Below are 12,265 nucleotides of genomic sequence, written 5' to 3' on the forward strand. Positions count from 1 at the left end.
TTTTTCTTCTGGGACCAAGGAGCATGTTATATTGAGTTATTTAACCTGTTATCACCACAGGTTTAAATCAAGTATAAGGGGTTTTTCCTTTTATTTCCACAGGCAGTCCCAGCCACTTCATTGGCTCCTCAAAAGACCACAACTGAGGATTTAACAGTGAGTGAAACCTCCGCTCCATCTGGGTCTGTTTGCATCCTGGTGGACAGTCGCTGCATCAGTAGCGGGGTGGAGTTGCTGACCAGCCTGCGTCAGCGACACGCAGCCACCGTCCACGTCTGCTCTTTGGACAGCAGCTACTTCATTGTCAGCAACCGCATGGCGGTGGAAAGGCAGAGCCAATCAGATCTGGCTGCGGCACAGAACCGGAAACGACTGGCGGAAAGAGTGAACAGCTTGCAGGGGTTGTTTGAGCGCGTGTGCATGATAGTGGAGAAAGACCGAACCAAGACTGGTACGTTTTCAAAGTGTGGCTCATTTACTTTGTAATTTTGCAGCCCTTATGGTAAATAAGAATATTTACAGAAATATGAACATTTTCTTTAAAAATAAAAAGGCTAAAACCTAAACGCAGCTAAACATATTACACTCTTTTAAGGTGTGCATTAAAGGAGTTCAGTCAGGTAACTTGTCTTTGAAGTAGTTACAGCAGTAGATTAAAGATGGAAAACCATCTAACTCAACCAGTGCCTATAAATATGATCCAAGTTGAATGTTAGCTGAATTAACAGAGGATTAGACTGACTGATTGCTGCATGAGACAATGTCTTTCTGATCTTTATGTTAACCGTCATTGTCCCAGGTGAGGCATCTCGTCCCTTTCAGCGAACTCGCTACTTTGACAGCACTTTGGCAGCGCTAGTGCGATCAGGGGTTCGCCTGCTGTGGAGCGACGGTGCTGAAGAGAGCGCCGGGCTGCTGGCAGATGCGGCACGTCTGGAGCACCGCAAGGGTCACGGCATCGGCGTACCAGTGGAAGTCAAAGGGCAGCACAGGCAGCAAGCGCTGCAGCTGTACTTGAGCTTGCCTTCAGTTAACTATGTTCAAGCTCTCAACATGAGCCACAACTTCACATCGATCGCCCAGCTAATAAACAGGTGATGGATGTTGTGTTGTATCAAATTATGAACACTTTCTTCTTCAGTACGTCATCTCCTCTTTACCTGCTTCCTCCCTCCAGCCCGATAGAAGCCATACAGAATGGAGGGTGTATGAGTCGACCCAAAGCAGAGGAGATCTATCGCTTCCTGCGCTACTCCTGTGACTCCTTCCTCATGAATATGTCAAAATCAGGAAAGAACAGCTAGCATGCTGCTGGAAAAAACACTGCTGGGACTCTACAAACTGAAATACATCTTTTTTCATTTATCCTTATTATGTGTATTTCTTTTTACTTCATACATTCTTCTGCTTCTTTCTGTCTTTGTCTCAGGAAGACAGCAGCTAGAATAATATGTTGAATGCATTTAATACGATCTCTCAATGAGAGAAGAGCTTCAGGATCTTAGTTCATCCTTTTTGCACAACAAGTTGAAGGGGCACAACACTCAACTTTATATTTATGTTAAACAACACATTGGGTTTCTTCAAAGTGTACAGTTGACCTGTAAGGTAGTATTAAGCAGCATTGGTAAGAGTTCAATAATTGAAACTTGAATAGCATAATAATGGATATGTTTGTTTTCTTTAATAAACTATTATTTTTATATATGTTTATTAAAGTAGTTTTGTGCCACATTTTGAGAAGGAAATCTTTTCCAATACCTGCATTGAGCTTCTTTGATATCAGCTTTCTTCCTCTAGAGGTCAGCCTGTTTCCTTCTAACAGACCATGCAAGCAAAAACGTGATGTTTATTACATCATATTTTTTACTGAATTAAGACAGCTCATTCTTTCATTCACTTAAAACTTTATTGTTTGGGGTTTGTTAGAAGCCTAATAATTTGTAGGGTTTCCAAATGTTCAAACTTAAAAATGCCCAGCCCAAAAAAAAGAAAAAGTGTTTTATTTCACTATTCTCCTTTGGGGTTTTAAATGACATGTTCTACTTTGGTGAAAGGTATTGTACAAGTTGTTAACAGTACAAACACAATAGCAACATCAGATATTTACAGCAGCATTTTCTTTTACAGAGATATCAGGAATTACTTGCCAATAAAAATAAACCCACAGGCAAAAACATTGCGGAAAAAAAGCGATAACAACACATGGATGCATTAAAGTAAAATCTGAAGTCTAGAGTTCTCACAAAGCAAAAAAACAAACAAAAAAAAAGACAAAGAAAACTGCCACATTCAATATGTACATTCTCTTTGGACAAATCCAAAGCAGTTTTTAAGACCTCCACATCTGAGCCGGCACTCTGGGCTAAGCTACACCTGGAGGTCAGTGAGCTGTGAAGATGTAGATCATTTACATAAAGGGAAAGTAATGGCTTCTGTATTTAGGACACCTTTCTTGTGAATATCTAATAGAGGTGTGTGTGTGAATGCACTTGCTGCAGGCTGGCTGGGTACAATGCTCATTTTAATCCTGAAGAATGTCAATTGTTAACTATGCAGAAAAACAGGGTTTTTTTTTAAATTAATATACAAAGGTTAAAAATACAGGAGCCATTACCTTCTCTGCCTATAGGTGGCAGAAATTAGTGTACTTGACTGGTCTAGGCAAACTGCAAGAGAATCTTCCCTTTGTAGGAATTGTAAAATCCATTTGGAGGAATTGTGATTGCCAAAATATTTTTAACCATACACATGCTTAATGTCGTATCGTAAGGTGCTTTCTTTGGACACACTACAATGTCCACAACATGATTACATTGCAACTGATTTGGTTTTACAATGACCGCCTCAAACAAAGAAAATATTACACTGTTATTTTTTCTGACCATCATAAATTCTTATGTCGTACTGCAACAGACCACCATCAGAGCCTCCAATATTTTTCATTACAAACTTTCTCTCTGTACAGATATTACAGTCAAAGAAGTGGTATAAAAAGTTTGCGGTAACTGCAAACTTGAAACTTTATACAGCAGCCAGAATTACCTCCCTCGTAGCTGAGTTAAAGCTGGTGTAGGCAGAAATTTTTTGGCATCATAGGGCTTTAAATAACAACAACAACAAAAAAAACCCTTTAAAGCCAAGTGTATCATATATGCAAATTAGTATTTTTTTTTTTTTTTTTAATTTCACCAGAAGGTTCAACACTCCGTTGTCCAAAAATGTGAATTTTCTGCCAAAAAAACCCAAACCAAAATCTAGCATCAGAGACTTTAGCCAATCGCATCTTTTCAGTGAGATGCTGAGATTACGATGGTGAAAAGCCTGACTGAAATGAAAAAAGTCAAGACACTCCCCCCCAGTTTCCATTCCAGCCGAGGACTGATGAATTTTGTTCTGATCCTCCCTTTACTCTTCCAACACATGACTGCGGTGGCTACTTCTAAGGGGATGTTAAGAAGTCACAAGTCTGATCCCCAGCAGCAATGTAGACAATCGCTTCTAAAATTTCACCCTCTTTCCTGGAAAGAAGAGCGACTGGCCTTGAAACCTAGCTTTCGTAACAGTTTTTCTTGATTGAACATTATAGCAAAGGTCATTCAGTACAAGCAACAGTTTAACCCTCTATTAGCGATTACCAGTAGCTCAGTAGTCGTAGTAGCTAGAGCCCGAAATCACAGCTTGTCTTCTGTGCACATTTCAAGGCATGTGTGCGAGCCAGTGTTTGTCTAGCGACTTGGGGCAGAGAGGGGACATCTTTAGGTGAAAAAACTGCATTGTGATTTTTTTATTTTATTTACCTTTTAAAATTTCTGACTAATCCAGTTCAAGCTACATGAAGCATTACTGAAAATTTGCATGTAACCGTTTACACAAAATGCTACAAAACAGTGTTCACATGATGCTAAACAGGATAATTTTTGACTATTAAAAGTTACCCTGAAAATCATCTTCATTTTACTAATGGTAGAAAGTAACAGTATAAACAGCACTGATTCACAAATATACCGAACGCCGTGCTGTGTGTTTAGGCTTGTGTAATATTATAGGATGAAAACGGCATCATTAGGATCAAAGTGTTCAACATTTTCGGGACATCTGTAACCGTCACTGTATGTTACAGTAACTCTTGTAACTGTCAAGTTCATTTAAATTTGCTTAAAAAAAGCAAAATATGTACAAAAGCAAAGAGAACATATTTACAAGTGCAGCTTTTCTCTTAAAATATATATTATTTAAATACTATGTGAGACCACTTGGTTTAAGCTTTATGGACAGATGCTTACCCAAAACGTAGCTCTCCTCTGTGATTGTGGACACTAATTAACAGATCCTTGACCTGTGTAAAAACTGTCTACAGATAGGTTTGCTGAAAAATTAATAACACTCACTGTTGCACCCCAGCTTACATGCTGGTCGGCTGTGTCTGCGTCTGCAGAGGCTGCAGCTGGACAGATGGCGGCTCAGAGTCTGGAATGCTACACTCTCCACCCTCGCGCATGTACATTAAGAACAAAGTCACAGTGGCAAATGTGGTGGCATTCACTGGGAATGCACGGAGCAAAGTGGACGTCAGTCCACGAGTGAACACTCTCCACCCCTCCTTTTGTATGCTCTGCCTGACACAGTCCATGATACCATTATACTGGTAAACGCCGCCGACCCCATCCGCTTGCAGGCGTGACTTGATCACATCCACAGGATAGGTGGACAGCCAGGAAGCTATGCCTGACATGCCACCAGCAAACAGCAGCTTGGGGATCATGTAGGGGTCTTCTGGCTCACAACCCAGTGAACGTGTCAGCACATCATACGCAAGGAAGTACACCCCAAAACCCGGCGTCTCGCGCACCAGGGTGGTAACCATACCACGATTGATCCCTCTGATCCCTTCCTTATTGTAGATTCTCACCAGACAGTCCAGGGAGTTCTTGTACATTTTCCTCTTAGACTTCTTCTCTCCAGTTCCTTGCATTTGCATACGTGTCTTGGCCAGCTCCATTGGACAGCAAATGACACACTGGATAGCTCCAGCAGAGGCTCCAGCCAAGAACTGGTTGAGAGGTGTATCGCGGCCAAGCATGCGCATTGTGTTTCCCTGGACACCAAAAACTATAGCATTGATGAAAGTCAAACCCATCATTGGAGACCCGATACCTTTGTACAGACCCAGCACCTGCAAACACAGATGTTACTGAGTCAAATCAACACTATAAAAAAAAGAAAGTAAGGAGGCTACAGGAAGCAGTGCACTTGTTTCCAGGTGTTATCAGCAATGGATTACTAATATGGCTAAAGCAAATAATTATGGGTCGCATATCGTCTAATAATCTCCATTTGCTAATAAAGCTACTTCTCAAATACATCCTCATTTATTTTACAAGTACATAAACAGCTGAGAAACCACCTAACGATTGAATATTACTGTGGGGGGAATAAAGGACATCCATGTGAAACAGCCATCAGGTCATGCCATGCCCCCTCTTAGCAAAAATAGCATAATGTCCAAAGCTTTATTTAGCTCGTCCAGGAATAAGCTCCTCATTGACCCCAGCTAACAGAGACCCCCACCTTTCCCACGTCACCCACGTTGCCTAATACCGTTACTGAGAGACGGGACAGCAACTAAATACTTTAATCAGTGCACAGGACATTCTCCAGATAATAAACAACTCCAGATTAACACCAAGGACGTATTTAAATGTAACCTATTTGATTTAAAGCAAGCGCCGTGCTAACAAATTCAAACTCACCGACTCCTGGCGTATGATTGATTGGAAGCAGTGGAACGTCCCACGGTACATAGGTTTGTTCACATTTTGAACCTGAAGCCGCACCTGTGGATGACAGAACTCGTGTAAACGTTGGAGTAAAAACTGGAAAAAGGCCAAAGAGGACCACAGTAACTACAAACCAAGATCTGCGTAATACAGGTTTTCAGGGAAACAAGCAGTCAACAGGAAGAAAAACAAAGGATGATAAAGGGGGGGTGCAACATGTGGGAGAATAAGAAAAACATTAACCGAGTATGAAGCTGTAAAAAGAACAAAATGTCTTCGGTGCTTTATATTTTAATATCTCAAGACAGAACAGTGGGTGAGAGAAAGAAAGACCTGGACCATACTTACTAGGTCACATTTCCGTGGAGAGGTTGTTTATTTCTCTCTCTCATCTACAACACAGTGACACTGTTGCTGTTAAAGACAGCCTCCGAGCCCCAAGCAGACACCGGCTCAGGGAGAAATGACATTGAAAGCAAGGGTGTAAAAGAACTATAACCAAACCATTCTCTCACTGCTTGCCTCTAAAGCGGATGCTCCACATTCACACAAGTCTCTCACTTCGCCACTGCTTAATCCAGTCTATGCAACATTAATACGCGAATGGCATCAAGTAAAGAAAAACTATGTTTTTAGGTTCATTCACATAAATCCTATGCCTCAACCACAGATCATGTAAAAGTTGTGATAAAAATGAATTGGATTTCAACCATAACAACTACAACTAACTTTAATGCATATAAAATCATGTGGGACTCTGCAGGTACATAGTGATGATTATATAGGCTATGTGACTACTAGTTATTCAGCTAATTAACCATCCCTACAAATCCTTTGATAAATGATGGTTTCATTGAAATCTGTAAAGAAGTGAACGCACTGTCCCGTTCTGAACTCTAACTAATCAGAAGATTTATTCCTCTTGCTCAGTCATCCCATTCCTCTCTTGGGCTCATTGTGTACTCTCAGCTTATCTGGATTTAAATTCAGGCTGTCAGCATAGTACTGCATTTTATTTATTTATTTTTTTTGTGACTAATGAGCAAACAGCAAAGAGGATGCAGCAGACACCCACCTTTACAGTATCAAATGGATGCCCAACCAAAACACCGGCAGCACCTAAAAAACAAAAACAAAAAAAGAGACAGGAATGAACAACTGACCATTTCACTGAACAATTCTTATTAAAAACTCAAGAGATGATCATCTGACCACAACATGCATCAAGTTGTTGCGTTAGAGCAGAGACAGTGGGTGGAAAATATGTCATACAGAAGTAATCTCAGTGCACAGAAGGTCATCATATATCCCATTGTCTTCTTCTCTTAAGAAAAGAACCACAATATAATAATAGAGTTATAAAGGTACAAATGCACTGAGGGGTTGAGTTTGGAAAAAGACGATGGCTTTTGGTCCAGTAGTTGCAACAGACACCTGTCCATCATGAGATGGAGCCGTCATCAGGTGGTCACTGCACTGCACGAAGTGACGAAAGCTTAACACTGACGAAAGCTCAGCACTGGCCTGTCCTTGACTTGTGTCAATATGCCAGAAAATCATTATACAACACTGTCTTCATATCAGAGGTTTTCAAAGACTGCATACCAACATGAGGATAAGGCACCAGAAATAACACCACTGATTTTCTAAAGATAAATATGTTATGCAAATAAAAAGCCTCTTTGTAAACAATCATACAGCTTAAAACACTTGGGGTGATTTAAATCTGCCATGTGTTCATGCCAAGTTGTCAACTAGGTTGGGAAACTGATGTAAAGCCATTAGGGGAAGGTTAAAAAAAGCAACTTCATTATTTTACTCTTGCAGTAACTTACATACTGCATGTGTAACTAATTTGCACTGATAAAGCAATATCTGAACTTTTTCATTCCCTTAAAAAAATCATTTCTCAGACTATTCTATATAAATAGTTTAATGTTAGTCCAAATCTGGTACCATTTCTTTGAATCTTGTAATCAGCTACATGTAAAGCCGTTCAAGAGTGATAGTAGTACTAGTAGTACTACAGGACAGTCATTCTACACCGCACTACTGACTCTCTCGATGAAGGTGTTTTCTAAGACTAAGTTACAGTACAGTAACTCTACCTGGGATCCAACAGACTGTAGGAAGACCTGTCCTTGAACACTGACAAAACAGCTTGCAAAATTCCCACAAGGGTTATGGGTGAGGCAAAGATGAATGCATGAGCTCGACTTTCTGCGGACCGCCGCCTCTCATCATGGTAACTCCCTACTATGGAATGGGTTAGTGGAATGATTAAAGGATTTCCCACAGTGCAGACATTTGGGGGGAAATTGCCCGATAATCACTAAAGAGAAGCTGAGATCACGATCATTTGACATTTCTGGGGTTTCCTGGACTTGTGCAAGTTTAATTGACACGTAGATATATGATGAATGTCGACTATAAACAGCAATCTCTATGTGGGTGCTGCGGATTTGGGAATAACTTCACATTAGCATTGCAACATAACGTTGAGCTGGGGGGTTAAAAAGCACCCAGCTCCCGTGTTTTCAGTATTCAACCTGTCATTCATCTGGGTTTATAATGTTCTCAGGTAAACTAGCTGGGTGTAAATCGAGAAATCACGGCACGGCACGGCACAAATTACACCGCAACAACAGCTTGAGCTTTTCCCCACTTGACGATGGAAAAAAACAGAAAGGTGGCTAATGCTAATGCTAGCGTCAACCTGTTAACGTGGCTAGCTGCTACTTACCTCCTACACATCCAGCAGCGAAGTCCAGTGCCATTCCCTCAAAAAATGCAACGACTGGAAGGTGTCAGGCTAACTTAAGGGCTGATAAACGTAATTAAAGAGGCGTAAGTGGGAAATGCTTTCTCGGTATCTGTGTAAACTTGGCTATTTACGACCCCCCGGCTTGGTGTTCAGCCAGGCTGGTTAGCTAGGTAATAGCCTCCTTTACGTTGCTGATGCTCAGCAAACGGAAGATAAAGGTCTCTGGCTAATCGCTCGGACGCGAAACTGAGATAAAGAAGTTTTCTTCTCACTGATGTTCCTTCCTCTCCCTCTCTTGCTCTTTCAGGCAAACCTTTCTATTTCTATTTCTGTACCGCAGCAGAAGGCGGGTTTTCAAAGTAGAAAAGAAGCGTTCGCCCTTTTTAAGACGGCCCAATCGGATTATTTAGAAGCGGACAACTCCCCCAGAGCCCTCCCCTAGTTGGTACTGTCCGCCCCTCACGCCCATTGGCTGCTGCAGTGGGCACATCACCTACACCAAATGTCTGAAGCTATCTTTCCTCTACCGTCACATCAACTGTGGTCCTCATCAGCCTTGTGAATTTCCAGTGTGGCCGTTTGTGTAGTTATAATGTAGTTTGAATACATAGACTGACGTAACAATAAATCATCCAGGCATGGTTTATAGCTTAAACGTTATGTTTATAACATTTTTGGCTTTATCATAATTGTATTTTTCAATGTGATTTTATTTATTTTTGCTTAGTCACGTTGTGTGGCCTTGTGACTTTTGGAAGCAGGTGTTTTATGCCCAATAATATAAATGTGCATGTCTGGAAAATACTTCACGTATTTCCCTGTTGTTTTCAGAATGCTGCATAAACAACAGGGACTTGACTTTGACTTGACATGAGTAATATAACTGCACGTTCTGCTGGCAGCTCTCATTGTGAAGCAGAAAATGCCAACAGTAAGACAACACCACTGTTGACCATGTATTTGACATACTGGTGTAAGTATATACTTTAGGCTAACACCTGTTTATGGGGAGTTGTGGAAGAGGAGAGACCATCAGCAAGGGCAAGAAAAAAAAATGAAGAAGCAAAACCCATGTGAATCTAGAGGAGCTGCAGGGAGGTATGGTACACTGATTTACTCTTTGATCTGCCATGCATAAGTATGTTTTCTCTTAGGAGTATGGTTTCTGCAGCAGGATAAGAATGCAGATGGCAGATGAGTCTATTTGTTTCCAGGAGCACTTGTACAAAGAATATATCTATACATGCACCATACCACCTTTGCTTTGTGCATTCTTTCAGTGATACATAAAGCTCCACATAAATGCAGACAGCAACAGAACTAGATGTTATATTCTCTTGCTTTCAAGCCAGGCAGTAGATAGCAGTATAATGATTTCTCCTTACTACTTTTAAGACTATCTTTATGAAAATTAGAGTTATCTTTATTACCGTTACAGTTTAATTTGCACATTCCCACATTTAACATTGAGCACTGGACATTTAAAAAGAGGCCGTCACTCATCATTTTATCTTAAAATACCAATCAATTTAAATTACATTTAGATCAAAATCTTTAAATTAACTGCATACAATGCACTATTTTCTATATTATATATGGTAACCTGTGTTCATATGGTCTTAAACAATATCCCGTGCATTTCCTACTGCTGTATGTAAATGTGTTACATGAGTCTGTGGTTCTGTCAGCAATACTAAATGCTAATGCTCTTGTGTTTTGTCAAAGGAAAAAAACCTTAGAGAAGCAAGAAACACAAACTCAATTTATGGCATGTACATGGGCGAGGCTTACTGCGTGGCAAGACACAGGCAAGTCGCCCAGAGCCTCAGTCCGTTCTTTATTTTATAGCAGAGAATAGATTACACAGCATCTCTAGGTGGAGCATACGTAATAGAAAAACATCTCTAGATATGGTTATCGCATGAGTGGCTGTTATCCATAAGACAAGAGGAACTAGTATTGTGTGGTTTTTCCTATATTTCTAACATGCCAATTTATTTGTTGTGATTTATTATTAGTCAGACCCAAATTTGCTTTAAATGACAAATTTGTTTGAGACGGAGTGATTTATGTTAGTCTGGGATAGTATGTGTTAACATCCGCTCATGGGTCCTACCTGCCGGATCTTCTTTTCATTGATATTGTTGTTATGACTGATGAAGCCGAGCTGGTGAGTTTCTGTGTTGATTAAATAATATGTTAAGGCCATAAATATGACTATTACTAAACTGTACTGTCATTAATAGGGTTGTTTTGTTAATGTTGTATGGTTGTTTATTTTGTGTCTTTCAGTTGATTACCTGGCTTCTGTAAAGGCACGGTTACTGTACTGGTGTTAGCTTATGCTTGTACAATAAAGCTTATAAAAGGCAGCAATCAGATGTCCGAGCCTGAGTACGACACAGTTTCATCAGTTAAAACACACCCTTACGGTGGGAGTTTACTAAATTAAAGGTAGTTAGCTTAGTAAAAACCGTACAAGTATCTTTTGTCATAACAGCTTCAGGTTGGAACTGTCTCTGCCTGAGAGTGTGTTACTTTGTAACTTCCTCACGCATGCTTCTGTTCCTTAATCTGTAGGTTGCAGGCACATCATGTTCTCACAAGAAATTATACTTAAGCAAAATAAAAGTTATCAAAGTAAGTAAATGTAAAAATCTCTTAACATGTTTTAAGACATTGTGGGGAAAAAATGACTTTGTCTGTGTTACTACAGAAACATTTAAAACACAGCACATTATGTATACTCACTAGCCACTTTATCAGGTACACTTAACATCTATGATACGACTCTCTCAATCCATTACATCCCAAAAGTGCTCTGTTCGATTTAGATCTGATGACTCCAGAGCCAATTTGAATAGTAACCTTCTTGTCATGTTCAAGCTTTGCGACATGTGTGACATGGTACATTCACTTGCTGGAAGCAGTCATCAGAAGATGGGTACAGGCATCTGTACATCTGACGGGTTCAGGGATGGACGGGAACAATACTAGTTAGGCTGTGGCTTAGCTGGTACTAAGGGGCCCAAAATGTGCCATTAAAAGAACCCCCACATCATTACACCACAACTAGCAGCCTGAACCACTGATAAAAGGCAGGATGAATCCATGCTTTCACAAGTTCTCAATCTACCATCCGAGTGAAACAGCAGAAATCGAGATTCAGAACAGATGTTTTTCCAGTCTTCTATTGTCCAATACCGGTGAGCCTGTGTGAATAGTAGCCTCAGTTCCTGTTAGTTTGACACAAATGCTGTAGCTGTTGTAGCCTGTCTGCTTGGTGCATTCTGAGATATTCTTCTGCATACCTTGATTGTAACTAGTGATTATTTGAATTACTGTTGCCTTCCTATCAACCCATAGCAGCCTGGCCATTCTCCTTTGACCTCTTGCATCAACAAGGCATTGGCACTCGGGGTATAATTCCCTGTAAACCTTGGATAGTTGAGGGGGAAAATACCAACAGATCAACAGTTGCTGAGATACGCAGATCAGCCCACTTGGCACCAACAACTAAGTCACGTTCAAAGTCACTCAAATTACCTTTCCCCCTCTTGCTTATGCTCAGTTTGAACTTCAGCAGGTCTTCTTGACCATGTATGTATTTCCAAATGAATTGAGTTGCTGCCATGCGATTGGCTGATTGGGTATTTGTGTTATTAGGAAATTGCGAAGAGGCATACCGAATGAAGTAGGCGGTGAGTGTAATTCAGTAAAC

General features: G+C 40.5%; 2 protein-coding genes across 4 annotated transcripts in view; one reads left to right on the forward strand and one right to left on the reverse strand.

The window, feature by feature from the left end:
• The window catches only part of fancm (FA complementation group M), a 42,724-nt gene extending 39,523 nt beyond the window's left edge, over window positions 1-3,201 (forward strand). Inside the window, exons 22-24 of the mRNA XM_039603488.1 lie at window positions 103-451; window positions 800-1,094; window positions 1,178-3,201. Coding sequence (XP_039459422.1) covers window positions 103-451; window positions 800-1,094; window positions 1,178-1,304 — 771 coding nt within the window. The 3' untranslated portion in view covers window positions 1,305-3,201. The remainder of the gene's footprint in view (window positions 1-102; window positions 452-799; window positions 1,095-1,177) is intronic.
• LOC116334719 (mitochondrial basic amino acids transporter) lies at window positions 1,891-8,948 on the reverse strand. 3 transcript variants are annotated; one of them, XM_039603490.1, is made up of 5 exons: window positions 8,524-8,946; window positions 6,856-6,899; window positions 6,129-6,172; window positions 5,754-5,837; window positions 1,891-5,176 (listed from the first exon to the last, which is right to left on the reverse strand). In XM_039603490.1, exons 4-5 carry the CDS (start codon window positions 5,802-5,804, stop codon window positions 4,406-4,408), a joined length of 822 nt encoding a protein of 273 aa, XP_039459424.1. In that variant the 5' UTR covers window positions 5,805-5,837; window positions 6,129-6,172; window positions 6,856-6,899; window positions 8,524-8,946; the 3' UTR covers window positions 1,891-4,405. The 3 variants fall into 3 exon arrangements, with proteins under 3 accessions (XP_039459424.1, XP_031614093.1, XP_031614092.1); XM_031758233.2 differs by having other exon boundaries at window positions 6,129-6,899; XM_031758232.2 differs by lacking the exon at window positions 6,129-6,172 and having other exon boundaries at window positions 1,988-5,176; window positions 8,524-8,948.
• Window positions 8,949-12,265: the final 3,317 nt, after the last annotated feature.

This window comes from Oreochromis aureus, linkage group 19 (assembly GCF_013358895.1).
Source record: "Oreochromis aureus strain Israel breed Guangdong linkage group 19, ZZ_aureus, whole genome shotgun sequence".
NCBI lineage: Eukaryota > Metazoa > Chordata > Actinopteri > Cichliformes > Cichlidae > Oreochromis > Oreochromis aureus.